The 26,742-nt window shown below is 35.3% G+C and overlaps 1 protein-coding gene across 2 annotated transcripts in view; it reads left to right on the top strand.

Moving 5' to 3' along the window:
• TFEC (transcription factor EC) overlaps positions 1-26,742 on the top strand; it is a 141,952-nt gene that overhangs the window by 67,726 nt on the left and 47,484 nt on the right. The window contains exon 2 of one of the 2 annotated variants that reach the window (XM_068550060.1): positions 22,229-22,480. In XM_068550060.1, the coding sequence (XP_068406161.1) occupies positions 22,229-22,480 (252 nt within the window). Of the gene's footprint in view, positions 1-22,228; positions 22,481-26,742 lie in introns of those variants that run through there. The other variant, XM_068550061.1, reaches the window with a different exon arrangement.

Below are 26,742 nucleotides of genomic sequence, written 5' to 3'. Positions count from 1 at the left end.
TGAGGCTAGGAAAGAGATTGAGGTTTAATACGAATTCCCATATCCCCTTACGTTTATTCCCAAGAGTTACCATGGAAGAGTATTTCCAAATCATTTCTTGCCTTTCCTGAAACACTTCTCCTCGGCCTGTGTACTGGAACAGATTGTGATTCACTTTCTAGCTTCTTCCACTGCGCCAGAGAATCCTTCTATCCCTCCCTTTGTTCCTTTCTTTATTCCTTCTATTGTGAACATGTTTCCAATACAAAAGTTCATATGCACATGAACAATTAAGTTCTGAAAGATATTTAGCTTCCTTGGGTGTATTTCCATCCAGAAGAGCATTTGAGCCAGGGTTATCTGTTCAATCAGGCATTTCACTGTATCCCTTTTTTTCCTCCATTGGTGAAAACTCATTCCATCAGACATCTTTCCACACCCCCCAAAAATCTAGACCATTACCTATTTGCCTTGAAAATCTCTCTATAGACAGGTAATGCTGTCAGCTAGTGTCTGCAGGGAATTCCTCAGCAGCTAGGATGTTTACATTCTCTGCTCCCTTTGATCCTGTGCAAATTCAAATAGATTTGAACCTACTGAACTATTGACGTCCATAACAGAAGTTTTGTCAGTAGCATTTTTACCATCAGACTCTAAGGTTTGGTAAACTTTTAGGCTTCTCTTTAATTAGTCTTAGGCTAAGAGGCATCTCTCAAATGTTTCTCTCCATTTAGTCAATCACTTTTCCTCTTCTATAGCTTATGATTGTCCTACACATATGTAAGGCACTTTTCACATGATGGATGATTTGCTCTTTCCATCAGAGCAGAGATGTGAAAAGCATGGCACATTCAGGGGTCTTTGATTATAGCTTGGAATCATTGTGGGGAATAACATAAAGAAGAGCTGGAGAGTTAAGGTGGGGGTAGACCATAAGAGCTATGCTTTTAAGGGTTGTACAGATTTAACAAGAGTAGCTTGTTCTGATTGTGTTTTAGCAGGATATCTCTGGCCATTTGGAACACAGATTGGTGGGATGAAAGACCAGAGTCATAAGTTTTAGATTTTGTTTATAGAGTGCTCCTGTATCTGCTTTAATACAGCAAGGACAATTATGAGTCTCTGGATAATACTTTGCAAAGTGGTTGTACCTCTGGCAACAACAGAAGGCAAGTTCTTTACTAAAAATATTGTAGAACCTACTTCATAAGAAAATCAAAGGTGGTGGACTGTGTCATTTTCCACTGTAAAAAATAACCACTTAAACTGAACATGGATTAGCTCCCAAACCAGTGGGCCAAGGAAATATTTGCAAGTGATTCAGTGATTTCTTTGTGGTTGCTTTGTTTAGTGCTGATAGAACACACTGTAAAATAGGAAGTCAGAAGTTCAGCATTTTTAGCTTGCTACTAACTTGCCATGTGACTTTAAATAAGTCTGTGTGTGTGTATGTGCAAGTGTTAGCTGAATATTTTATGTTGAATTAATACCTAGCGTGGAGAGTGAATGAAGGGCTGGGGCTGGGCCTGAGTGTGAAGGAAGAGGGGTCTGGTTGTGTTAAAGTCTCCTATGCTTGAAGAGTAGTTCTGAATTTGCTCCTAGGATATCAAATTTAGATTGGTCATGGGAGCTCTAAGATTGGAAATAAAGGTCACAACCCAAAGGGAGGACTTCTCTGCTTCTCCCTATGGGATCCCTGATCTCCCATTTCTGACAGATTTCTAGAGCATAGAACATAACCAGGGGCTACTGTCTCATATATTCTCTCCTATGAAAATAGCCTTGGAGGACTCTGCCTTAGGACAGAGCTCTCAGAGCAAAATGAAGTAGAGGATGAAGCAACTCTTTGCATGATTTGCCTTTTCTTCATAGGTCACATCTACTTTTCCATATTTTCTAAAAATACATTGCCAGTTCATTCTCATTTCTATTTGTTTCAATAGGAAACACTGGTGTACTAAGTAGTATCTAAATTCATTTAGATTCAGCCCCACTGAACACACCCAGTGAAATATGTAACGCAACCTTTAACCAGTTGCTTAAGATGTATTTGTCTAAAGACAAGTAGCAACAATGACAAAATAGCAAGCAAAAATATCCTATAATATGCTAGGAGAAGGAAAGAATTTATAAAATAAATGCATAAGCTGAAATATTAAGTCCTCTATTGAGGGATAAAAGAGAGACAGTGAATGTTAATTACTTCTACTTGAGTAGCAGTCATCTTAGAAGGAGTTTTAACCAGTATCAAAATCAGATATCGTACATGAAATACTTTTCTCTTCCACAGTTGATAATAGTTAACATCCATTGGGCTCTCATCATGTACTAAAGACTTTATCACCTCATTTGAGCCTGACATGCCCTTGAGGCAAGTCAGCTATTGCCATTGTTGAGAAAAGTGAGGCTTTTGAAGGATAGGTAACTTTTCCAAGGTGACCAGTGGGTAAGTGATGGAGCAGTGACCTGAATCTAGGTCTGTAAGGGTCTTAGACCTAAGTAAACTCTGTAGTCTTTTCTGGGGAACTTTTAAACTTAAACTGTATCTTTGTTGCTCTACTTTATTCATTTTGAACAAGATCCCATCTTTATAGCAGAGAAGGGGAAACAGTTCAAGGGAGAAGGGTTGGTGGAAATCAAAAATCACAGCTCTGCTAAAAGTGGTTCCTAGGCTTATACATGGATAACGAGGTCTTTGACTACATTAAATTTGCAAAAATGGCAGTTGCAGAGGTAACAAGGGACCAGAATAGATGGCTCTATTTCATAAAAGAAAGGGGCAAAGTGAAGAGACTCATTAATGTTGAAGCAGTAGATGGATAACCAGTGACAAATATCAAGCAGATTTGCTTCAGTTTGGTCAGAGAAAGGTCATTGATTATTTTTGGTTAAACTGGTTCACAGAGGCCAGGTCTCCACTAAAAAAGGGAATTAATTGCTTCCATTTCCCACTAATTGCCTCAACATTTCCCTTTGCTTTGTCATTGGAGATTTGGTCAGAGAGGCAAAAAGTCAAAAGTCAGAGTTTGATGGAATCTACATAAAAAGGGAATCTGAGGAGACCAAATTATGGCATTTGGTGTAATAACGATAATGATATTTAGCATTTTTCCCTGGGAGTGCTGTGGATTTTTAGAGACCTTTTCAATCTTTAATCAGACCATAGGGCACATTTAAGAGAGTTCACTGCTTTTATTTCCATCTAGAGGATAAGGCATCACAGAGATATGAACTGACCTAGGGCAAATCTCCTGAGATGTTAATCCTCTATGTTGGATTACACCCTCTATGTTGAGCTTTAGCTGGAAGGCTGGGCACTTCCCAGAGGTATCATTCATTCATACTCCTTCAGAGTCTAGACTTTTTGCACATTACTTTCTGAGATTACTACCTCTATCAATGGCAGAAAAATCACCCAAGAAATTGGCATGAAATAGTTTTGATGTCACAAGAATTGCTTAGTTTTCAGGCTATTAATTGATTCTTGAGCCATCTTCAATTAATGAGATATTCTACCTGTATTTTCTTAATTAACCAGTCTTTGAAATCCTTTATAGCTCTAAATCCTTTGGAATCTGTGAGTTTTGTCGTCCAGACATTTTGTACTTTTTTGGAACCCAAAGTGGCAGTGTAGAGAGTAGGAAGAACATGGGATCTGGATATGCCAGGTCAGTGTTCAATATTCCTGGTTCCTCTGATTTACTAGTAATACCTTTGGAGGCCCAATAGACAAATGTTGCTCTTTAGGAAGTCCCAAACCTGCAATTTCAGCTACTCTTCTTTGCTGGAAGAACCAGAAATATGTTATTATTAATTAGATATTTATTACATTATAGGTTCTTAGAAACATGGTGTATTAGAATGAGCATAGGTTTTAAAACAAGGCGCTTAGGTTTCAAAACCAGCTCTGTCATAACCAGCTGTTTGATCCCAGACAGGTCATGTAATTTGATTGAAACTCATGTGTAAACTCATTTCTTCATGTGTAAACCTGGTATACCTCATTGGGTTTCATGATTGTTAAATAAGAAAGTAAAGGTAAAGCACCCAGCTCAATGTCCACATATACTTATTAGCCATGTACCTATTAACATCGTTATTAGAAATGATAAAGATATTAAATGGTAAAACTATTAATTGGGGCATGACTTAAAACATAAAACCCTAGTAAAAAAGAAGTCTAGTACTTTATAAAAATCCTTCCTTTGAATAAGATACTCTCACAGTTATGGTGAACTTGAGCTGGACCATCTTCTGGTCAGATGCCTCTCTACAGCAAGTCCTCCTTACCTTCCCCAACTGAAAGTGCTTTACTCACATTAAGTCATGTAGTAATCAGAACAATTCTGGAAATTAAGTAGTATTATTGCACCCAGTGAACAGGTAAGAGTGTTTACATATGGGGAGGGAAATATCTAGCCCAAAGTCATACAACTTGTCCGTGAGGAACCCAGCTTTGAAGCCAGGTGGGCTGATTCCAAACCCTATAATCCTAACTGCTCCTCTAACACTGCTTTGGAAACATCAGACTGCAGTTCAAGGTTGTCATGTGTGCAAGCTGAGAAATTAAATAGCCCTCACCCTCATTTTTAAATTAAGGGGATTCTTAAAGCTTATCTTTTGTCTGACAGAAATGGCTCTTCGCACCAAGAATCAAAAACCATTGTTAACAGTGGTATCTATGTCACCAAACACTTCCTTGGATTCTTTCTAAGTGTTTTTATTTACTTTCAAAAGGTACAATCAGCCCTTGTCAGAACACATCTCAGTCCTCTAACCAAGAAATGTTAGGAGCTGGGCATATGGTTTCTTCCTGCTCCCATGGTGCTTTTCCCTTGTCTGCCCCTGCCCTTGCCTCCCTCTGGAGCTCTCAGCAGGCCCCATGGGCCTTTTCTCCCCAGTGCTGAAGCTGAGGTCCAGCTCTGAGGGGAGCCCTAATTGTCAAACTAGTTGCTCATAACTTTTTTGACTTGTTTCTCTTAAACAATGTAACTTAATAAAACTCAAATATGTAAACAGGGCACACCTACTAACACAGGAAGAGCTAAGACCGTGTACACATGGGAAAGCTGGTTTGACTGTTTTGATTAACTTGACTGCTCAAGTCAGTCAAAAAGTAATCACCAGTTAAGCAAACCATTTTGACAGATTTTTGGCCCACTGTGACTGCTTATTTGACTGGCTTGCCTGTCAGCTTGAAGTGGTCAGATTGACTGGAGACAGTCTAACTGGAAAATTTAACTTTGGAATACGTGTATACCAGAATCTACTTTAAATAACTTTATTTGAAATCTGTACATATTTTCCTGGGACCAGTGAGAGAAGTTTGAAAGTGACACATTGCAGCATTTGACTTTCTAGAGTGAGATAGATGTCTTGCCACTTGCTAGCGCTGGCAATATATTTATAGGCTACAAAACAATCACATTTCCCCCCATGCACATATAGAGTTCAATAAAATTGAAACTCTACCTTAACTTGGCCAGGTCCTAATGTAAGGCATTACATTCTCTTACTCTTCTGAAGGGTTTGTGATAGACGTATGACAGCGAATGACTTCTCAGATATCAAGTTACCAATTCAGCCATTAGTGACTTGGGGTAAGACAAGGTTGACCTTGCCACTAAGAGTAGTCCTTCTAAGAAGAATTTATGAGAGAAAGAAAAACAAAACAAAACCTTTGATGAGAGGCAAAATAATCTGGTTGACGTTATTATTTGAGCTGCTTTTTCAAAGCAAGCCCCTTTATATCTATCTATTTATCTATCTATCTATCTATCTATCTATTTATCTATCTATCTATCATCTATCTATCTATCTACCTATCTATCTATCCTTATGTTCCTTTAGGAAGTTTACTTTGAAATGAGCTCCAGCTTTGGGCAAGACATAAACAACACTATAAGGATGGAAATAATGATTTATTCTCACATTATAGCGTTGGATTTTATGGGGAGAACATAATGAGGTTATTGTCTGCTGTAAGCACATTTTTATAAGGTCTGGTTTATGCTGGTTGAACATCCTAATACATTTATGTTGAGATTTTGAAATATCCTGTTACTGTTTGAAAGACGTTCATGTGCTGCTCTTCAACACTCCTAAAATTCTAACTTTTCCCATGGAAATGTTTTGTAAATGTTCAGGACTTAGATGCTATCTCATGTACTTCTATTAAAGTTCAGTGGTAAGGCTAGATAGAAGTTAAAGCCAGAGTGTTAGTAATGACTAAAATAATGATACTTTTCTTAAAATAGCTTGCTTAATAGTCATATTTTCTCTTGTGTTAGAGTCACTTGATGTATAATTCTATTTTTAAAATTTTGTGATTAATAGAGGGAAAGGAAGCTTACTTTAACTTTGCTTTCAAAGTTTATGCTTTCTAGTCATTTTACGATTAAGTGGTTTTAGCAGTAAAGCCCTTTGACCTGAGTAAAAGAGAGAAATAAATTAAATCTCACAGTTTGAAGAATGCTATCGAGAGTCCACTGGGGTATATATTTAAATTGTATATGTTCTCTACATTATAGAATCATTGTTAATAATGTTTCAATGATCATCTTGATGCTTCAAACCTTTTACACATCTAGGACTATTTCCTTAAGCTATGCAAATGTACAAATTTACTTCCCCAGCAGCAACTCACATGGATGCCTATTGCATTGTTCCTTCCTCAGCCCTAGGTATTATCATTTAAAAATATTTGTTAATTTGAAAGGAAAACATCTTCATTTTAATAATCAATTCTGATGAGGAACAAAGACTCAGTAGTGAGACCAGTGAGGCTTTGAACTCAGGCTTTGCTTCAGAGCTCCTCAACCTATCCTTTATCTCCACTTTCTCATGAAAGTGCAGAGAAAGGCTGCTCACCTCACGGCTTGCTGAGAGGATTATATGAGACATGGTGGGTAGCACTCCGTGCTCTGTGCCTGACACAAAGCAAACTTTCTATACTTATCAGCAATGTATGCCATTATTATCATTATGATTATTAACATACTTTTTCACTTTCAAGAGAACACCAGCATAGACATGAGCAGACTTCGATTGATTTTAACTCTGCGTGCTGCTTTATTAACATGCTTAACATGAGCCTTAATTAGCTTATCAAAAAAATGGGTCAAATAAGGGATCATAATCATAAGGGATCAAATGAAAAATGAAGTTGAATAGGTAGGTGGGGGACAACCTATCCATAGGCCATGATAAGGAAACTGAACTTTATTCTAGATGAAATGGGAAGCAACTGAAAGATTTTTAATCAGGAGAGAGGTTAATCCATTTTATGATTTTAAAAGTCCATTCTGAAGGGTGTATGAAGAATGGTTGAAGAGAGCAAAGGAGGGGGCTGGGAGATGAGTAATGAGGGATTCACAGTAAGGGATGATGGTGGCTTATACTAGAGCTCTGGTAGTTGGAGATAGAGATGACTATTTGAGGTCCATTTGTGAGTTCGAATGGATGGGGTGGATTATATATGAGGGTAAAGGAAAATGAAGGACAAAAGGAAGACTGCGCAGTTTCTGAGTTGAGAAATTGGATGAATAATTATGCCATTAACTGATTTGGAGAAGAATGAAGAGAAACAGGCTTTGGGGAGGATTATCACGAGTGGCTGGACATGCAAATTTTAAATTTTGAGATATGTGTGAGATATCTATCTATTTATCTAATATACATAAACCTCGGCCTCCCAGAGAGAAACTTTGGGATTTATGTTTTGTTAGTGTGTAACTGGTATTTATAACTGAGGGAATAGACAATATCATCCACGTACATGAGAAAGAGGAGAAGGTGTCTAGTGCTGAGTCCTGTGTCATCTCCAATTCACTTCTCAAGTTACTGCATTCCCGTTTCCATTTCATAGAGAGTTCTGGAAGAGAATTGCAAATTTGGGTATCATTAGCATATTGGTGGTATTTAAAGCCAGGGGAACAGATGAGACCCTCTTTGGGGAGAGTGTGGAGAGAGAGGAGAAGTGCCTAGTGCTGAGCCCCGAGGTCTCATTTACAATTTGCAATGTCCCTCCTGTCCCTACAGGCTGACTTCTATTCTCACTATGTCCCTGAGATCATTCTCCTGAGGGTCACCAGTGACCCAGTTATTTCCCAATCTGCCAGCAATATCTCCTGCTCTTTCTATTCCCTCATCCCTGTGCTATTTGACTCTGTTAACCACTTTTTCCTTGAAATTCTATCCTACTTTGGCTTTGTTATATCATTTTGTCCTAATTTTCATTATACTTTCTTGAGATTTCTTTAGTCTTTCCTGCCCATTACACGTTGCTATTCCTCAGAGTTCTTTACCTGGATTCTGTCTTTTTACTTCTAATTCTTTGTCCTGTGTGATTTTAACTAAAACCCTGATTCAGTGATTTGTTCTAAGCTGTCCACCATATCTGTTTCTCTAAATCCACGCATCTAGCTGTTTACTAGGCATCCCCATTGGATGTTTCACAGCCACTCTGATTTCATTATGTCCAATACTGAAGTTATCATCTTTCCTTCTAATCTTTTGCCTCCACTTTTATTCTTTATTTTGATAAATGCCATCTTCTCCACCACTTCATCATATGTGAATCTTCCCCTTCACCACATGTATAAATCAATCAGAAATCCTGTACGTATTTTACAATTTTTATCCTCTATATTATGGGTAATATTTAACCTATCTTTTTAATATCAAATACTATTGCCTTAGCTTGGGCCCTCTATTCTTCTCTCCTGGAATATTACTAAAAACTCCTAATTGTTCTCTTTGTGCCCTGGTCTTTCAATAATTCAGTTTCCATATTGTTGCCTAAGGGATATTTCTGAAATACTAATTGATCATATTACTATCCTGCTAAAAGTCTTATATGGCACATCAGGGCTATAAGCACAAACCTTATGGTTGTATATATTCCTCTTTATGAGCTGGCTTCTGCCTAGTTTTCTATTTTCATTTGTTCTCACCTACACTTTATTCAGATCATACAGAGGAAGAAAGAAGGGAAGAAAGGAAGGGAGAAAGGGGGTAAGAAAGAAATAACATTTTGTCTTTATAACTTCTGCTTTTGGAGCATTTTAATAACATTGAGAGCTTAATTAAAGACATTAGATTTGGGGAACTGAACTCCGTAGGATTTTCCTCAAATGACTTCAGCTATGATGAGGAAATCCCATAGCACCAGAATTTCCAGGCAGGGTGTTTCCTAGAAGCCATCATCAAGATTCTTAATGCTACAAGAATGAGGAACTCAGAATTTAAACGGAGTACCTATTAGTTTCCTATTGCTGCTGTAACAAAATTACCACAAACTTAGTGATTTAAAACAATACACATTTATTATCTTACAATTCTAGAGGATAGACATCTGAAATCATTTAAACAGAGCTAAAATCAAAGTGTCACCAGGGTTTAGTTTGTTTCTGGAGGTTCTAAGGGAAAATCTGTTTCCTTGCCTTTTCTAGCTTCTAGAGGCTGCCCACATTATTTGGCTTAATTCTCATCACTGTGTCATCTGCTTCCATAGTCATATCTCTCTCCTTTGTCTAATTCTGACACTCCTGTCTCTCTTTTATAAGGACCCTCCCTTGAGATTACATTGGACCCATCCAGATAATCCAGGATAATTTCCCCATCTCAAGATCCTTAATTTAATCACACCTACAGAGTTCCTTTTATAGTGTAAGGTCAGATATCCACATGTTCTGGGGATTAAGATGTGGACATCTTTGGTGAAGGAGGCATTATTTTACCTACCACAGAATAATTGAAAATAAATGGAAAAAGTTTAAAAAGGCTAAAACAAATATGTTCAAATATATTTTTGTTTTCAATGAAAAAGTTTTATTTTACTTAGTTTGTCTGCTCAGATTAGTGTGGAAAATAGAATCCTGTATCCTCATATATGAAGTTTCAGTAAAAATATTTTCCATATATTCCAAAGCTATAATATTAACTAGCACTCTGATTTTTCTTTATTTCTCAAAAGTAATCGACACAAAAGAAAGCTCTGACAAAGAACTTCTTTATTATTTCAATTCTTACCAACTTTTTATATGCAGTTATTCATTTCTTAAATTTATCCCCGAGAGCAGGAAGTTTAAAGATACTGAATAGAATAGCCATGATATTTATTTAGAATAAGCCAAGCTAAAATTAATATTATCTTCTGCTGTTTCCACCTGCTGCCTTCGCATCCACCCTTGTGAAAAGGAGTAAAAGGTTTTTGGGAAAGGTAACAGTAAAATGATATAAGGGAAATAAAATTTCTCCTGGGTAAGGAGGCTAATACTCTTCAGAATAGTGTATATTTAATACATAGATCTAGAGACTAAAGTGGAAAAAGCATCTTAAAGAAAGGAAACACTTATCTAGGGTTCATATTTTCTGATGGTAGATTTCAATTATAGCATTACCCAACTTGTATGGAAAACCCAGGTCTTGCACCATAAGGTGGTTACAAGATAGATGAAGTGAAACACAAAATAAGACAAAATCAAAAGTGAATCAAGCCAAACCCAACTAATAATGGGGAAGCAACTCCAAAGGTTTTTCCACTACAGAGTAGAGTCAATTGATTCATATTTGTATGCAGATGTGGGACATATTTTTTTCTATTTGCAGGGGCTGGAGTTTTACTATCCTTGTGTGCTGATAATAAATAACTTGCAATTGAAAGAATGCCCTCCTTGTACTCAAAAGACAAGAGGTCAAATTCACTTTTCTGCCTGTGTGATTGTAAATGAGTCTGATAACCTGTTTGAGCTTCAGTTTTTTCATCTATAAAATGAGGATAAAAGTCTTTACTTAAATCGTTGGAGTGTTTGATTCAACTTGTGACTGTGGCTACTATTATCTTGCATTCTGGGGCTTTCAACTAGTCCATGAGGTCCTGTGATCAATCTTCTCAACAAACTGATGTTTCACGGCTATATACTTTCCATAACCATAAAAAAATTAAAACAGAAGTATATTTTTTTGACTCTAAAGGAACATTATTCTTCAGGGATAAGTGGAAAGTAAAACTACAACTTTGTAACTGAAGGCCTTTCGTACATGAGGGCACAATTACTTGAGCAGTTTGATTTATGTAAATAATGTAGTAACAGGTGCCTTTAAAACATAGAGAACCAAAAATAATTATATGCACTAGTTAGGTAAAACAAAGACAAGATAAATTTTACTTTTTTTTTTTTCTCCAGAAATACTAGTAATATCTGCGAAAATTGAGTGATAAAATGTACTTATGAAACAAAGCCATTTTCTGCCGTTTGCCAATCAAAATGAATAATTTTAAAGTCTCATTTTCAATTAGGTTATTTTAATATTTAACTACCTAAAATTCCCCAATCATATTTTTTAGAAAATGGTTACACTAGAATACTGCAGTTCTAATGATGACATTTTATTATGATAAAAATGACTTCATTAATTGATGACCATATATCAACTCATAAAGTAGATAAGGGATATAAAAAGTTTTCAAGCCTAAGATAATATAAACCAATTTGAATTGTTAGATTTTCTTTTTTTAGGAATAAACATTTATGATCCTTTTATTCTTACAAAATACATAAATTTATTTGTTATAAATTCACCTGCATTAAGTGGCCTATGAATTTCTTTTATAAGGTCTGCATAAGTCGGCAATATATTGATGTTATCCCAAATCTTACCATTAAGATATACTAAAAATTAAAAATGTAATGTATTTGCAGCATAATGATACAAGAGATGACAAGTATTATAGGGAAGTTTGGATTTTTGTCACAGATATTCCTATTTATGGCTTTGGATCTATTTTAGAACATGTAAAAATTTTTTTTAAAAACACATTGATGACTTTCCAAGATATTTGAAATATGACCTTTTGAAGAAGTCATTCTTGTTTCTCCTTTATTCTCCTCATCCTTGAAAGAACATTCACAACTTCATAATGAAAATGATATCAAAAAGTCACTATATGGAGGATGAAAAATAGTACATTTAAGCATTACATGAGAGCTTTGTTTTAAGTTGAAAGTAACTGTGAAGTATAAAGCATCATTTAAACACAATTGTTGATTTCTGAAGCAAAATGTCTTTTGTTTTATAAAAGTCTTATTAATAAATATTAATGTTTAAGTCTTAATGCCATTAGATAAATATTTTTTAAAGAAGTTAAGACTTTTTACTGAATCTAGCTTAAATAATTAACTTGTATATTTCTACATTTACAGGAAACAATTTAATTGTATGAGAAGCTTCTAAAAAGAATATAAGCTGTAGTATTAACTTACTTGAATACAGCCATAAGCACTAAACATAAATGTCTAATAATATCAAAATATAATGTTACAACTGGACAATTCTTTCTTATTAAAGGAAGAATACATCTTTCATTCATTCAATTGGTTTGTTGAATTGGAAAGGACATTTCCTCATCTCATTATTTCTCCAAGAGAGAATATGCTCAATTTTAATTTTAATTTTAATTTTTGATACACTATAATCTCTGAAAACAAAATGCAGTTAAATATTGTACTGAAGTTTTAGAAAATAATTGTGGAGGCCCAATTGAGTATTTATGTATGATATTGTAAGATTAAATAAGATAATATATGCAAAGTATATAGCATAGTCCTTTCTATAGGCTGTTCACTCAACAAACAAGAAAAGGTACAAAATCTATTATTTAAAAACCTAGGGCTAGATGTGTTTCAAAATTATCAATACTTTAAATTTTGAAAGGTAATATGGTACATATTCCTTGATACCCTGCAGAGTCCAAGACAGCATCCCATAATCAAACGCATTAATATACCTGCAGCAGTACATATGAATATCTACTGTAAGGAGGATAAAGAAAGACTTTAAATAACCTTACTTCATTTCAGGTTTGATTTTACCACCAACTGAGTTTGTGCCAAACATAAAAAACAAAAAGAAAACTCCTACTTTCAGAGCTTTTTGGATTTTGGAATTGCAGTTAAGAGGTGGAGGACTAATAGAATTGTAATGCAATTGGACTAGGAAAATAGGGCTGTATCTACATCAAAAGGTTGAATGCATAATTTTAGAAAGGGCAAACTAACTATTTAATTAATGAGGATTTACCTGACAATGTAACACACACAAACTTCAAATAAGCATTTTGCAAAATGTGAGAAAAAAATCAATGGAACCAAGGGGAAAAATAAAGTTTAGAATTGGAATAGATTTCCCTATGTGTAGTTAGAACATGGGAGTTAACCATCTTTGGCACTAGGTCCTCTCATCTTCTATTCTGTGCATCCTCCAACGATCATCTCAGTTATCACCTCAGTGTAGATGTTATGTAAATTTTATCCACAGTCCATACCTTACCTCTGAATTCCATACCCATAAATGCAGCTGCCTACTTCACATACCTTCTTGGACACTTTCAAAACATCACAAACTCAACGTGTTCAAAACTGAACTTAAAATTCTCTGTCCCCCTCAAAAAACCTAGTCTTCTCTGTGAAAGCCATCACTATCTATTTAGTCACTTAAGCCAGAAACCTCAGGTGTCATTTCTTAATCCATTTCTAAACATCTCTTGAATCCGTCTACTCGTTTCCATGTGACTATGCAACCCTTATCACATGACCCTAGTTCAAGCAGCCCTTTTTTCTTTCCTAGACTCTCTCATTTTACCTCTCTAAAATTCATCCCACTGAATTGCTACTGCCCCCTTTCTTATGGTAAAGAAAATAAGACATCTTTCTATACCGAAAAGATTGCATGAATTGGCCCTACTGGCCTCCCCAGCCTCATACCACATTCTGCTCTAGTCCTATCATCTCCTTTCAGTGCATTTTTTTTCATCTTGTTTCTTCCCACCAGGGTCTTCACATATGCTTCTTTATCTCCCTAAATGTTTTTTCTACTCTTCCTCTCTTTATTTCCTACTCATCCTCCAGATCCAGCCCTATCATCCCTTCTTTAGGAAAGTTGTCCCTAACTTCTGTCTAGATAATCTTTTTCTACAGGCTCATAGTCATGTGTATCTCTCCTGCCTATCACTTGTTTCACTTGAAAATTTACAGTCATTTGTGTGATTATTAGATTAAAATCTGTCTCTTCCACCTGTCCATAAACTGCATGGGGAGAGGGACCATGTTTCACTTTATTCATCATTGTTACCCACACAACTGGCTACTATATATAGGCACACACATATCTATTAAGTGAATGAATCAGTGAAATTAATAGCAGAAACTGTCATTTGAATGACTCGTTCCCATTTTATCTAGGTCTTTCTGCTTGATTTTGTGACACCTTTTACTTTCACAGGGTTTATCACATTGTGTTATAATTATATTTTAATTATCTATTTCTCCTAGTAGACTGTGAACTCTTTGAAGACTGGGTTATGTCTATTTTGTTCATAATTATATCCCCAGAGCTTATCACAGTCACATAAAACCTGATGTGTAGTGGCACTCAAAAATATTTATAGAATTAATGAATACTAAGCCTGAGAATGCAATGCCAAATATGTTTTAAAGTATTATGACTTAAGTTATCTGCATTTTTCATATTAACTTATTTTGGTTATTGATGATATTTCCAGTTGACTTTAGTGTGTACATGGCTGCTGTGTAATTTTGAAGTCAATGGGAAGTGGTTAGTGTCTGCTGTGATTCTTAGTTGATATTTATGGCTCTAAATTTCTATATACACATACTCTTATAAAACAGATCAGACTAAATAAACCACAGTTATTTCTGGCATTAGTTCTAATTCTTTTAAAGATATAAAATGGTAATTTTCCTGAGATACTAACATAAACAAAGCAAATCAATGCAAGTATAAATGGAGATAGATGGAGTTGTAAGGGAAGCTTAGTCTTTACAGTAATAATATGAGTGCTCATGGAGTGCAAGCATTTTTACTGCTAGAACACTATTGAATTAGGAAAACTATGCTTAATAATATTCATGCCTCTTTAAAGTCTCTTAAGTGTGGATCTCTTCTAAAGACACACCATTGGAATTATCCAAATTCAAGTGATAGGGACTGAAGGAATATGTTACAATCACATTTTATATTATTATCCATTAAATAGCTTTGGATTATATAATGATCAGCTGAAATATGCTGACAGTTATTCAGAAACCTAAGTAAAACTTTTGATGAACCCGGCCCTACTTTGTTCAGTAGTTATTTCTCAATCAGACAAGCTCGACTGTATAATTTTAGGTTTAGTCAGGATGAGATTTATGGGTATATCATATCCAAAGACTGCTGTGAAGAAAGTAAGATTTGAAGAAACGAGTTATTAATCTTTGCTACAGAATATTAACAAACGTCATGTGGCTTTTATGAGTAGGTATCTAGGAGGTTGTAGATTCATAAGCCCCCCAAAATAGATTTCTTCTTATATACCTCAGCTACTAGGAACATAATTAATAGTTACCTATTACTCACTTGTGAAGTCCAAGCTTTTACTTCATTTATTAATTTCAACCTTAGTACAAAATTAACAAAATTAAATGAGGGTTGTCATGTTGTAGTGAATGGGATTGTCTGTCTTGCTTTTTGATGGGGTTGTGTGTATACACCTGCCTGTATGTGTGTGTGTGTGTTTAGTGGTAGTGCATGTATTTTTATTTACTATCACTAGATAGTAAATATGTATAGAATAAATATTTTTCTTGCTGAAAATATTTCTGTTTCTGTTTTTGCAGATAGTCTAAACACACTCATTAGGTAGGTGCCCATATTTGCCTGATTGATTTGTTTGGCTAGTCAAATTAGTGGTGATAAAATGTCTTGTTATTCAGATGATTGCTTGTGTGATGTTTGCCACCACTTTTTAGTTTTGAATTTCAAAAGGCCAGTACCCAGAAGGTGTTTCATCTCCTCCCAGGTTCTGTGCCCTCAGTTTAGATAAGTGATCTCCAGGTGGATGGTGACACATGGATCATAGACCTGCTTTCTGGAGAGGAATGACTTTCCCTTGGGACTGGCTTTAACAAAGAACAAACTCTCATTAAATGTTTGCTGAGTGAATGTTAAAAGAATTAGCTGAGGGCTTTTACAATTATCTTATGGTTTCTCTATAAAAAGGTAACTTTTTAAAGAGACTATCATATATATGCATATATATGAATTATGTTTTAAAGTATTTATATGATTTGTAGCAATATTTAAGAAGATATGATACAAGTAGACAATATTATAGACAGAGAATCACAGGGTTGGTGAAATCCTTCAAAGTTGTTTTTTTTTGTTTTTGTTTTTTTGTACAACAACCCACCCAATTGTTTCTAAAATTTCCTCATTCAAAATACTCTCCTTGTTGTTATTCTACTGGATAGGACAGAAACCCATATGAGAACTAAATCAAAAGACTACAGTGTGGAACAATGAAACGTAAATTGGGAGAATTAATTCATGTATTTAGGAGCATAATTTGAAAACCACTGTGTGAAAATAAGAATGCCTCCTTCTAGCCAGCACTGCTTGCCTGGCCTGCATTACTCCATAGCTCTTCTACCTAGCAGGAGATTTTAAACACAAATGCATATAGGGCCACATAACATTTTGTTAGCCTTAATTTCTAATTAAATATTTGCTGATTTACAGAGTTGAAACCTCCCAAGACTGATCTAAACTCTGGAATTAAAAAACAAAACAAACAAAAAAAAACTTCAGGTATCAGATACCCTAAATCATCTTCTGTTGTGTCAGAGAATGAGATCTGACTTTTTTCTACGGCATTGGGCTGCTGGCTCATGGATTTCCATCAATGCTCTCAATAGTCAGGATTCCTGCATCTATTCTAGTCTAAAAATAGGAGTAGGAAAAAAAACCCTACAGTTACATAATTTTTTTTTAACATCTTTATTGGAGTATAATTGCTTTACAATGGTGTGTTTGTTTCTGCTGTATAACAAAGTGAATCAGCTATACATATATCCCTGTATCTCCTCTCTGTTGCGTCTCCCTCCCACCCTCCCTATCCCACCCCTCTAGGTGGACACAGAGCACGGAGCTGATCTCCCTGTGCTGTGCAGCTGCTTCCCACTAGCTATCTATTTTACATTTGGTAGTGTATATATGTCCATGCCACTCTCTCACTTCGTCCTAGCTTACCCTTCCCCCTCCCCGTGTCCTCAAGTCCATTCTCTATGTCTGCTTCTTTACTCCTGTCCTGACCCCAGGTTCTTCAGAACTTTTTTTTTTTTTTAGATTCCATATATATGTGTTAGCATACGGTATTTGTTTTACTCTTTCTGACTTACTTCACTCTGTATGAGTCTCTAGGTCCATCCACCTCACTACAAATAACTCAATTTTGTTCCATTTTATGGCTGAGTAATATTCCATTGTATATATGTGCCACATCTTCTTTATCCATTCATCTGTTGATGGACACTTAGGTTGCTTCCATGTCCTGGCTATTGTAAATAGAGCTTCAATGAACATTGTGGTACATGACTCTTTTTGAATTAGATACATACATTCTGTATTTGTGATTGTGATTCCCCAGTGATTATATTTTCTACAACCAGAATGCTTTTTTCTTCCTGACCAATTTCTTCCCATTAGCTTGTTGTACTTGCAGGAATTTACGTATTTCTAATTAAAAAAAAAAATACTTCAATTGACCCATTAAGCACATTGCTCTGGTTCTCTTATTAATGAATCTAAGCATTTTTTTTTAATTTATTTATTTTTGGCTGTGTTGCGTCTTCGTTTCTGTGCGAAGGTTTTCTCTAGTTGTGGCAAGCGGGGGCCACTCTTCATTGCGGTGCGCGGGCCTCTCACTATCGTGGCCTCTCTTGTTGTGGAGCACAGGCTCCAGATGCGCAGGCTCAGTAATTGTGGCTCACGGGCCTAGTTGCTCCGTGGCATGTGGGATCTTCCCAGACCAGGGCTCGGACCCGTGTCCCCTGCATTGGCAGGCAGATTCTCAACCGCTGCACCACCAGGGAAGCCCCTAAGCATTTTTTATAGCTCATCAACAGATGCATTTCTAATTTTTAAAAATACCCACATCCCTTTATTAGAGTATGAGAACTTAACTACATTTGAAACATATTTTAAAAAAATAATTGGATGTTTTAAGCTAAGTTTCATTTTTGTAACTCCAAATAATGGAACTTTTTGAAAAAAAACAACATAATTTCTATCGAAAGCCTAGTTTGAGATAATTGATATTGGGTTAATGGTCTAACCAGGTGATCCTCTAGGTTAGTGTATTTAAATATGGAGTCTGAAGTATAAATTGGTTTGGAAAACATTGCTCTGCCTGCTCTAAGTCCTGTCTAAGGTATCTAAGGGTCAAGTCAGATCACTATAAAGTTATATGTTTGGGCTTTCACTTGAGCTGATTCATATTATGCTTTGGGCCTTTGATCAAGAATAAATGTAGTGGATGTTATGGTGCATGGCCAACGTTATCCCCTTTATGACTGAACCACTCTTGCCTCCGCCTGATCCTGTTTCCCTCACCCTACTGCAGCGCCGATTCTGAGAGCACCCCCTAATAAACATCCTACAGGCAAGTTTCAGATTATGTTTCCCGGCTAACTCAATTTACGACAATAAATATTTATTTTTAAATATGGGCGTATAAAGAATTTCACTACCTATTTTGCAAGTTGGAATTTTGTTCAAGATATCATTCAAGTCTTCCATGAAAAAATCTAGTTTATAAATTCTCAGATATTATTCTGAAAAATATTTGTCTCTCCTCAGAGCTAGCATGATTTAATTACTTATTAAGAAATATATATTAGGTTGAACTATACAGAAGGGACAATTCGTAGATCAAAAATTGTCAAATATCTGCAATTTCACAAGGCTCCACCTAATATGTTTTAAAAATTTTCCTTTTTCCTTGGCTGTCAGGATGCTCATGGGTAAATTTTGTACTCAATTGCAATATTAATCTTCAGCCTACATTTTCTGGTGTAAATACCTCTCACCACATTTACACCTAATATTTATTTATAATGTTTTGGAAAAGAGGGAGAATATAAGTAAATAAATTCTTTTAAATGAAATAAAACAGATCTCTGCACATAGACAAAACCTTGGACTTAAGCTGACCATCATTATTTTTAGTTTGCAATAACAGCATGCCAGAGAGATAATGCTGAGACATAATTCAGAGTTAGGAGATATGTTTTACTTATTACTCTCAATAGCAAAACTTCCCTACATCTGGGTGGTCTTAATTTCTTTGATAGTCCAAAGAACCAAATCACAATCTACAGCTGCTCTAGCCTTCTAGGTGAAGACTTTGGTATTCTGATTATGGTTTACCTGCTTACTCTAGTGGGTTCCCAAAGCTCTCTGCAGTCACCATAGTTATTCACACACTGTACTTTAATGATTCATTCATAAAATCACTCATTGAACACATGTGAACACATATTTTTATGTGCCTGCTGTGTGCCCCTCTCTGGGTTATGTATAGGAAGTATGGCAGTCCAGCAGCCAGCAAGACAAATGCAGCCCTTGCCCTTGGAGATCTCTTATTTTTCTTCCCTGACTAGACTACGAGTTCTTTGAAGGCAGATACTGTGGTTATCTCCCTTTTACCTTCAGTGCACGACTCAGTGCACACACACTTGACACTCAAAAATATTTCTTAAATAAATGAACAATGGCAACATATTGTTTCATTTACTTCATCTCACCAACTACCAAGACCTTCAGTGAAACCAATCCAATTTTATAGTTGTGTCTTCAGATCCCAGGCAATTTAAAAGTATTTTAAAATTGACTGCACATGGTTTAACTGATGTTTTACATTTAGTTGTCTCATTGTTCTGATATCAGTCCATACTTGGAAAAGACAGAGGTTTACTGGGGAGTAATTTAATTACATTCCATTTAATCTTCCCTGGCTCCACTGATCTTTCAGACTCTCATGCTTAGTTTATAGATGTTGTATACATAGGATCCAAGAGAGTCTTCACTTTTGCCTGCTAAACCCTTGTAATTCCCTATAAATAACCAATAATTTAGGCAGAATTAGAATTTCATATTTTTTATTGTGTCTCTGTATAGAGTGATCTAATGAGATGGTAGTTTTGCTTTGAGAAAGGAAAAGTATTCATGTGAATTCCTTTTCATGACTAATATTTGTGACTGTCTCCCAACTTCTTTTCTTCTTTCATTTTGATCTTTTACATTTGAGTTTTCCTTCTTTCTGTCCCCTATCCCAGGACCATCTCCTTCCAACACCTGATTTATAACCATTTTCTCTTTCAATTAGTTTTTAAAAACCACTGCTTCTTGTGGCATTTTAAATTCATTGTATACATTACTGAGCTTTTGCTTTGTATTCCAGTCATTTCAATCAGGAGCCAATATCTTGTAGTGTTTAGGAAGCCAGGCCCTGTATTCCAGTTCCATCCCTTACTAGCAGAGTGATAACAGCCACACCATTTAACCTCTCTAAGTCTCAGTGGCTTCAGTTATATGGTGCAATGCGGGTACTATTGATACCTATCTCCTAACGTTGTAACAAGGATTAAATGAAACAATGTGTGTAAAATGCTTAGCACAGTGCCTGATACCTGCTGCATATTATTATTTTCATCATCATCATCATTTTTGCTGTAGTTGATATTAATATTGCCCAAGTATATTGTAAATTCCTAGAGCCCTAGGATCACATTTATGACTTCCCTTGGACTCCTGATGTAACACAAAACGCAATAAGTACTCTAATGATGCTTTTAGCATCCATAGATGAAAAGTGAAAAATGAATTAGTTAATGAATGTTGTAAATTCTGATCCAGCATACTTTTCTTAAAATAATATACAGTGTTCTTTAGCATTCAGTTACGTTGTGTGAAAGTCCTTCAGATTTGTGAATCTGAAAATGCTGTTTATAATGTATATTTTGTAAATGTATATGGATTAAGAAGGATTAATTTAAAACTGTAGGATAATCTAAATAGCTACCCCCAAAAAATTACCACAGGCATTTTAATGAAATGTTGTTTTACAACTTTAAAGCTCACAGCAATTTAATTAGTAATATGTGTAATCTTTATTACCAATCTTAATCTTTTTTATATGACTGAAAAATTATTTTATGGTAGTACAATTAAAATAATGCTAAAAATGTCAGCATAACAGAATTAAACTAAAGTAACTACTACAATATTGTACCCCAAACCAGCTAATTTAAATGCAAAATACTTTGTAAAGGCTATTTATCTGAGCTAATGCATGTTAAGGGATTTAAGGAGTAGTTTGTGTAGCTGAAATAAAAGGAAAAATAAGCACTGTACAGCAGTCTTTACTATTGTTTAACACGAGGGAAATATTAAATAGGTTTATATATAGGCCACTTGAGGAAAATGTATTAGAAGTCACATCGCAGCACAGTAAATATAAAGGGGACTGGCAGGCAATACTATTTTCAGAGGTTTTTAAAGGGAAAGCTTGAAATACTTAAAATTGTCCTTATACAAATAATGGTATATCATTAACTATGATAGCTAGACTGAAGATGCCCAGAATTTTATGTCTATGATTTGAAAAAGGGATTTCAATATACTGGATAGTTGCTTAGTTGGCACATGACACTGGTTAGATTTTTCTCTGAATACTTCTTTCTGTCAATTCATAATGATTCTACCAAAGTATTGTTATTATAAAGTGAGAATATGGAAGGGTTTAAAATTAAGATTTTTAAAAAATTAAAATAAACTCAGTATAGAAACTCTGGAAAATACAGAAAACTGAAAAAAATCACTTAGATTTTCACCACCCATAAAGTATCAGACAATATTTAGTATATATATTTCTAGTCTCTGCTCCCTCATGGAAAATTTTTTAAAATCTTTAATTAAAAATGGAGTGATTATAGCCAATGGAATATTTATATGTAATATAAAGGAATACAAGAGATATATGTTATATAAAAATCACTAATAATAGTAAATCAGCTGTGTTTTCCTTTTATTATTTTAGTCATTCTTTTTCAGACCCTCAGAAAGTTTTGCTGCTTTTATATTTATTCCAAGTTGGTTTCATTTGCATATTATTTTAAGAGCTATTCTTAGACACTTGGTTAGCATTTAAAATATTTTAGTAAGTTTAAATGACTTCTCAAAAACTATAGTCCATTAATATCTTATGTAAATTATGACAGAAGCATAGACAATAAATTAGAAAGAAACTAGATGTTATAGTGTTTATTGTCATAATCCAATTGTTGAAAGTGAAACTCGTTTACCAGATGATGCTACACATTGCATTTGTTTGGTTTCTATTCGGTAGGTCCCAGCACACCTGGAAAGTTCTGCTAGAACTCAGCTACAGAAAGTTCAGAGACAGCAAGTAAAACCTTTCATGACCCTTGACCACCAGGTCGTCCACCAGACTCTTAAACGGTCACACCCTCCAACACCAAGCAGCGCACTTCTGGTACAGCATGGACACCCGTCTCCCGAGAGTGACACTGGGCTCACTGGAAATCCACTCACCAAGTTGCTAACTCTTGGGAAAGAAGATGACAATGTGGAATGGCATGTATGTCTAATGGCTGCTTATGAAAATATATAATCAGTTTCTTGGGAAAAAAAATACCTCAAGAAATTGAAGTCAAATTTTTATAGTAAACATTCCATATGCAAATTTATTTAACAAAAGGATGTCTTAATTTATTAATTTGTAATAATTAGTTATGCCCATAAGAATTGTTATGCATAAAATATAACAATTCATTTTTTAACACTCATTTCAGTTTTGTATCAATGTGAGTCAAAGCAGGTTCTAATAGTAATTTATGTTAAGAAGATTTAGCTTTAATTGTAATGGTTTTCTGATAACTTTAGTTAAAACATTTATCAACAGTTACATTATCTAAAGTACCCATTAAGATAAAACAAGCAAAAGAATAAATAACAGTAAACATGTGCTCTAGAAATGTTTATCAGAATGAGACTAATAATCTTCTTGCACTTAATATTTTGTAGAATTATATCAGAATTTATTACTATTGATTATCTATCCATTCATTTCTATTTTCAACAAATACTTGCCTACCATTTACTAAATAAGAGGAAATTAGAGGTGCTGAGGATACAAAATGGATGAGTGTCTAGCTTCGTGGAGTTCATAATTATTGTGACTTGCTTGTAAATGAACCTTCAAAAAATACTGAAGAATGAGTAGAAGTGGGAAAAAACTAGAACTGGGAAAAAGAGTTCCTTTAATATCTCAATGTAGAAAAACTACATCAGTAACTGAGCTTTCTATTCTTTTCTTTTTCTTTTTTTCCATTTGATTTTTAGATGGAGACATGGTTCTATGATCTCCCAGATTTAATCTCCCAATCTACATTCCTGGTGATTATTACTGATTTCAGGTCACTGCTTTTTAGCTAAGTCTGTAGCCTCCAGGTACAAAAGAGTAATGCTCAGTATATCATTATTTGAATTCCAAATGATAGAGGAAGATTTTCTTTTGCAAATTTTATGTTAATCTAGAAAAGAGAAAAGAATAAGGATCTGGTAGATTGTTTAATAAAATATAATACAACCACAAAACAGGACTAGTTGAAATCCAAAACTGAACATAAATCTCTACATGTATATTTACTTAAACTTTTCAGTAGTGGATATACAAAGAATTTTCAAAAAAATATGTAAAACTAGGTTCTCTACTCACTCTATGAAGATAATAAAAAATATATGTAGGTTGAAAATCATCTGTACAGTAAATATTAGAACTCACTCAATACAATTTATCTTACAACCACCTTCTTCCCAAGTTCACTTCCTTGTGTGGAAGAGTGATTCCCAAAGGAAAAAACAAATCCCAAAGGATATGCATATGCCAGTCAATTCTAGGCAAAACCCAGAATATGATCTTATTATGTGTCTTATGAAATACGTCTTCTAAGAAATGAGAAAGGATAAGTAACATATATAAGTCTTCTCAGTTTTTCTTAGATAATATTTTTATTCCTTAGGCACACAGATTACCTTTTATTTTATAATAAGTTTGTATAAGAGAAATTTACCTGATCTTAATGGACCTTTAGGTGGTGTCAGTCAAAAGGAGTTGCATGGCTGGGAAGGGTTGAAAGCCTCATTAAGTGCAATGGTCTAGGGACAACATGCACATTGGCCGCAAACAAACACTTTCTATTTTTTTAACCATTGTTCTTTAAACTGTGTATATGTCTCCTCAACCGTTAATGTCAATCATAATTTTATTCCATCTGTTATAGTTTTAATGTGTGTTCTCTTTGAATTTGACTTATCATGTACACATTTTCACATACTGCCATCAATTCCAGTCTTGCTATCTTTAGTAGCTAAGATGTATCCAACTTGTTGCCATTTCCTAATATTCTTTTTTTAACATCTTTATTGGAGTATAATTGCTTTACAATGTTGCATTAGTTTCTGCTGTATAACAAAGTGAATCAGCTATATGTATACATATATCCCAATATCCCCTCCCTCTTGCATCTGCCTCCCACCCTCCCTATCCCACCCCTTTAGGTGGACACAAAGCACCGAGCTGTTCTCCCCATGCGATGCAGCTGCTCCCCACTAGCTGTTTTACATTTGGTAGTGTATATATGTCAATGCTACTCTCTCACTTCGTCCCAGTTTACCCTTCCCCTTCCCTGTGTCCTCAAGTCCATTCTCTACGTCTGCATCTTTATTCCTGTCCTTCTCCTAGGTTCATCAGAACCTTTTTTTTTTTTTTTTAGATTCCATATATATGTGTTAGCATACGGTATTTGTTTTTCTCTTTCTGACTTACTTCACTCTGTATGACAGACTCTAGGTCCATCCACCTCAATACAAATAACTCAATTTCGTTTCTTTTTATGACTGAGTAATATTCTATTGTATATATGTGCCACATCTTCTTTATCCATTCATCTGTCGATGGACACCTAGGTTGCTTCCATGTTCCGGCTATTGAGAATAATGCTGCAATGAACGTAACATTGTGGTACATGACTCTTTTTGAATTATGGTGTTCTCAGGGTATATGCCCAGTAGTGGGATTGCTGGGTCATATGGTAGTTCTATTTTTAGTTTTTTAAGGAACCTCCATACTGTTCTCCATAGTGGCTGTATCAATTTACATTCCCACCAACAGTGCAAGAGGGTTCCTTTTTCTCCACACCCTCTCCAGCAATTATTGTTTGTAGATTTTTTGATGATGGCCATTCTGACCGGTGTGAGGTGATACCTCATTGTAGCTTTGAGTTGCATTTCTCTAATGGTTTGTGATGCTGAGCATCCTTTCATATGTTTGTTGGCAATCTGTATATCTTCTTTAGAGAAATGTCTATTTAGATCTTCTGCCCAGTTTTGGACTGGGTTGTTTGTTTTTTTGATATTGAGCTGCATGAGCTCCTTGTATATTTTGGAGATTAATCCTTTGTCAGTTGTTTCATTTGCAAATATTTTCTTCCATTCTGAGCGTTGTCTTTTCATCTTGTTTATGGTTTCCTTTGCTGTGCAAAAGCTTTTAAGTTTCATTAGGTCCCACTTGTTTATTTGAACTGTGATTAAAAACCTTCCAACAAACAAAGCCCAGGACCAGATGGCTTCACAGGCAAATTCTAGCAAACATTTAGAGAAGAGCTAACACTTATGCTTCTCAAACTCTTCCAAAATATAGCAGAGGGAGGAACACTCCCAAACTCATTCTACAAAGCCACCATCACCCTGATACCAAAACCAGACAAAGATGTCACAAAAAAAGAAAACTACACACCAATATCACTGATAAACATAGATGCAAAAATCCTCAACAAACTACTAGCAAACAGAATCCAACAGCACATTAAAAGGATCACATACCACCATCAATTGGGGTTTATCCCAGGAATACAAGGATTCTTCAATATTCGCAAATCAATCAATGTGATACACCATATTAACAAACTGAAGGATAAAAACCATATGATCATCTCAATAGATGCAGAAAAAGCTTTTGACAAAATTCAACACCAATTTATGATAAAAACTCCCCAGAAAGTAGGCATAGAGGGAACTTACCTCAACATCCTAATATTCTTTGATTGGTGCTAAGAGTCATTGTCACAAAGCAGAAAGTTTGCAGTCTTCAGAGTCAGGCACCATGAGGTTAGAACCACCACTTAGTTGTTGTGTGGTCTCAATCCTTAACCTCTCTCACCAACATTTCTATGGGTTGAAGAGTTGTCTTTTTTTAATATATATATATAAATATATTTATTTATTTACATTTTACTTTTGGCCGTGTTGGGTCTTCATTGCAGCGAGTGGGGGCTACTCTTCATTGCGGTGCGCGGGCTTCTCATTGCGGTGGCTTCTCTTGTTGTGGAGCACGGGCTCTAGGCACACAGGCTTCAGTAGTTGTTGTATGTGGGCTCAGTAGTTGTGGCTTGCGGGCTCTAGAGTGCAGGCTCAGTAGTTGTGGCACACGAGCTTTGTTGCTCCACGGCATGTGGGATCTTCCTGGGCCAGGGATCGAACCTGTGTCCCCTACATTGGCAGGCGGGTTCTTCATCACTGCTCCACCAGGGAAGTCCTTGAAGAGTTGTTTTGATGCTTACATTTTCCAGGCGGGTTGGGGGGAGCTTCTGTGATCTTTTATTTTTATAATTATTTTAACATTATTTTATTTTTTCAGCTTTATTGTGAAATAATTGACATAATCACTATATATGTTTGAGGCATACAGCATGATGATTTAATTTACATATACTGTGACATGATTACCACAATAAGTTCAGCAAACATCCATCTATCATATACAGTAAAAAAAAAGAAAGA

This window comes from Eschrichtius robustus, chromosome 8, assembly GCF_028021215.1.
Source record: "Eschrichtius robustus isolate mEscRob2 chromosome 8, mEscRob2.pri, whole genome shotgun sequence".
Lineage (NCBI taxonomy): Eukaryota > Metazoa > Chordata > Mammalia > Artiodactyla > Eschrichtiidae > Eschrichtius > Eschrichtius robustus.
The sequence above is the reverse complement of the archived record's forward strand: the minus strand, read 5'-3'. Positions and strand labels throughout refer to the sequence as shown.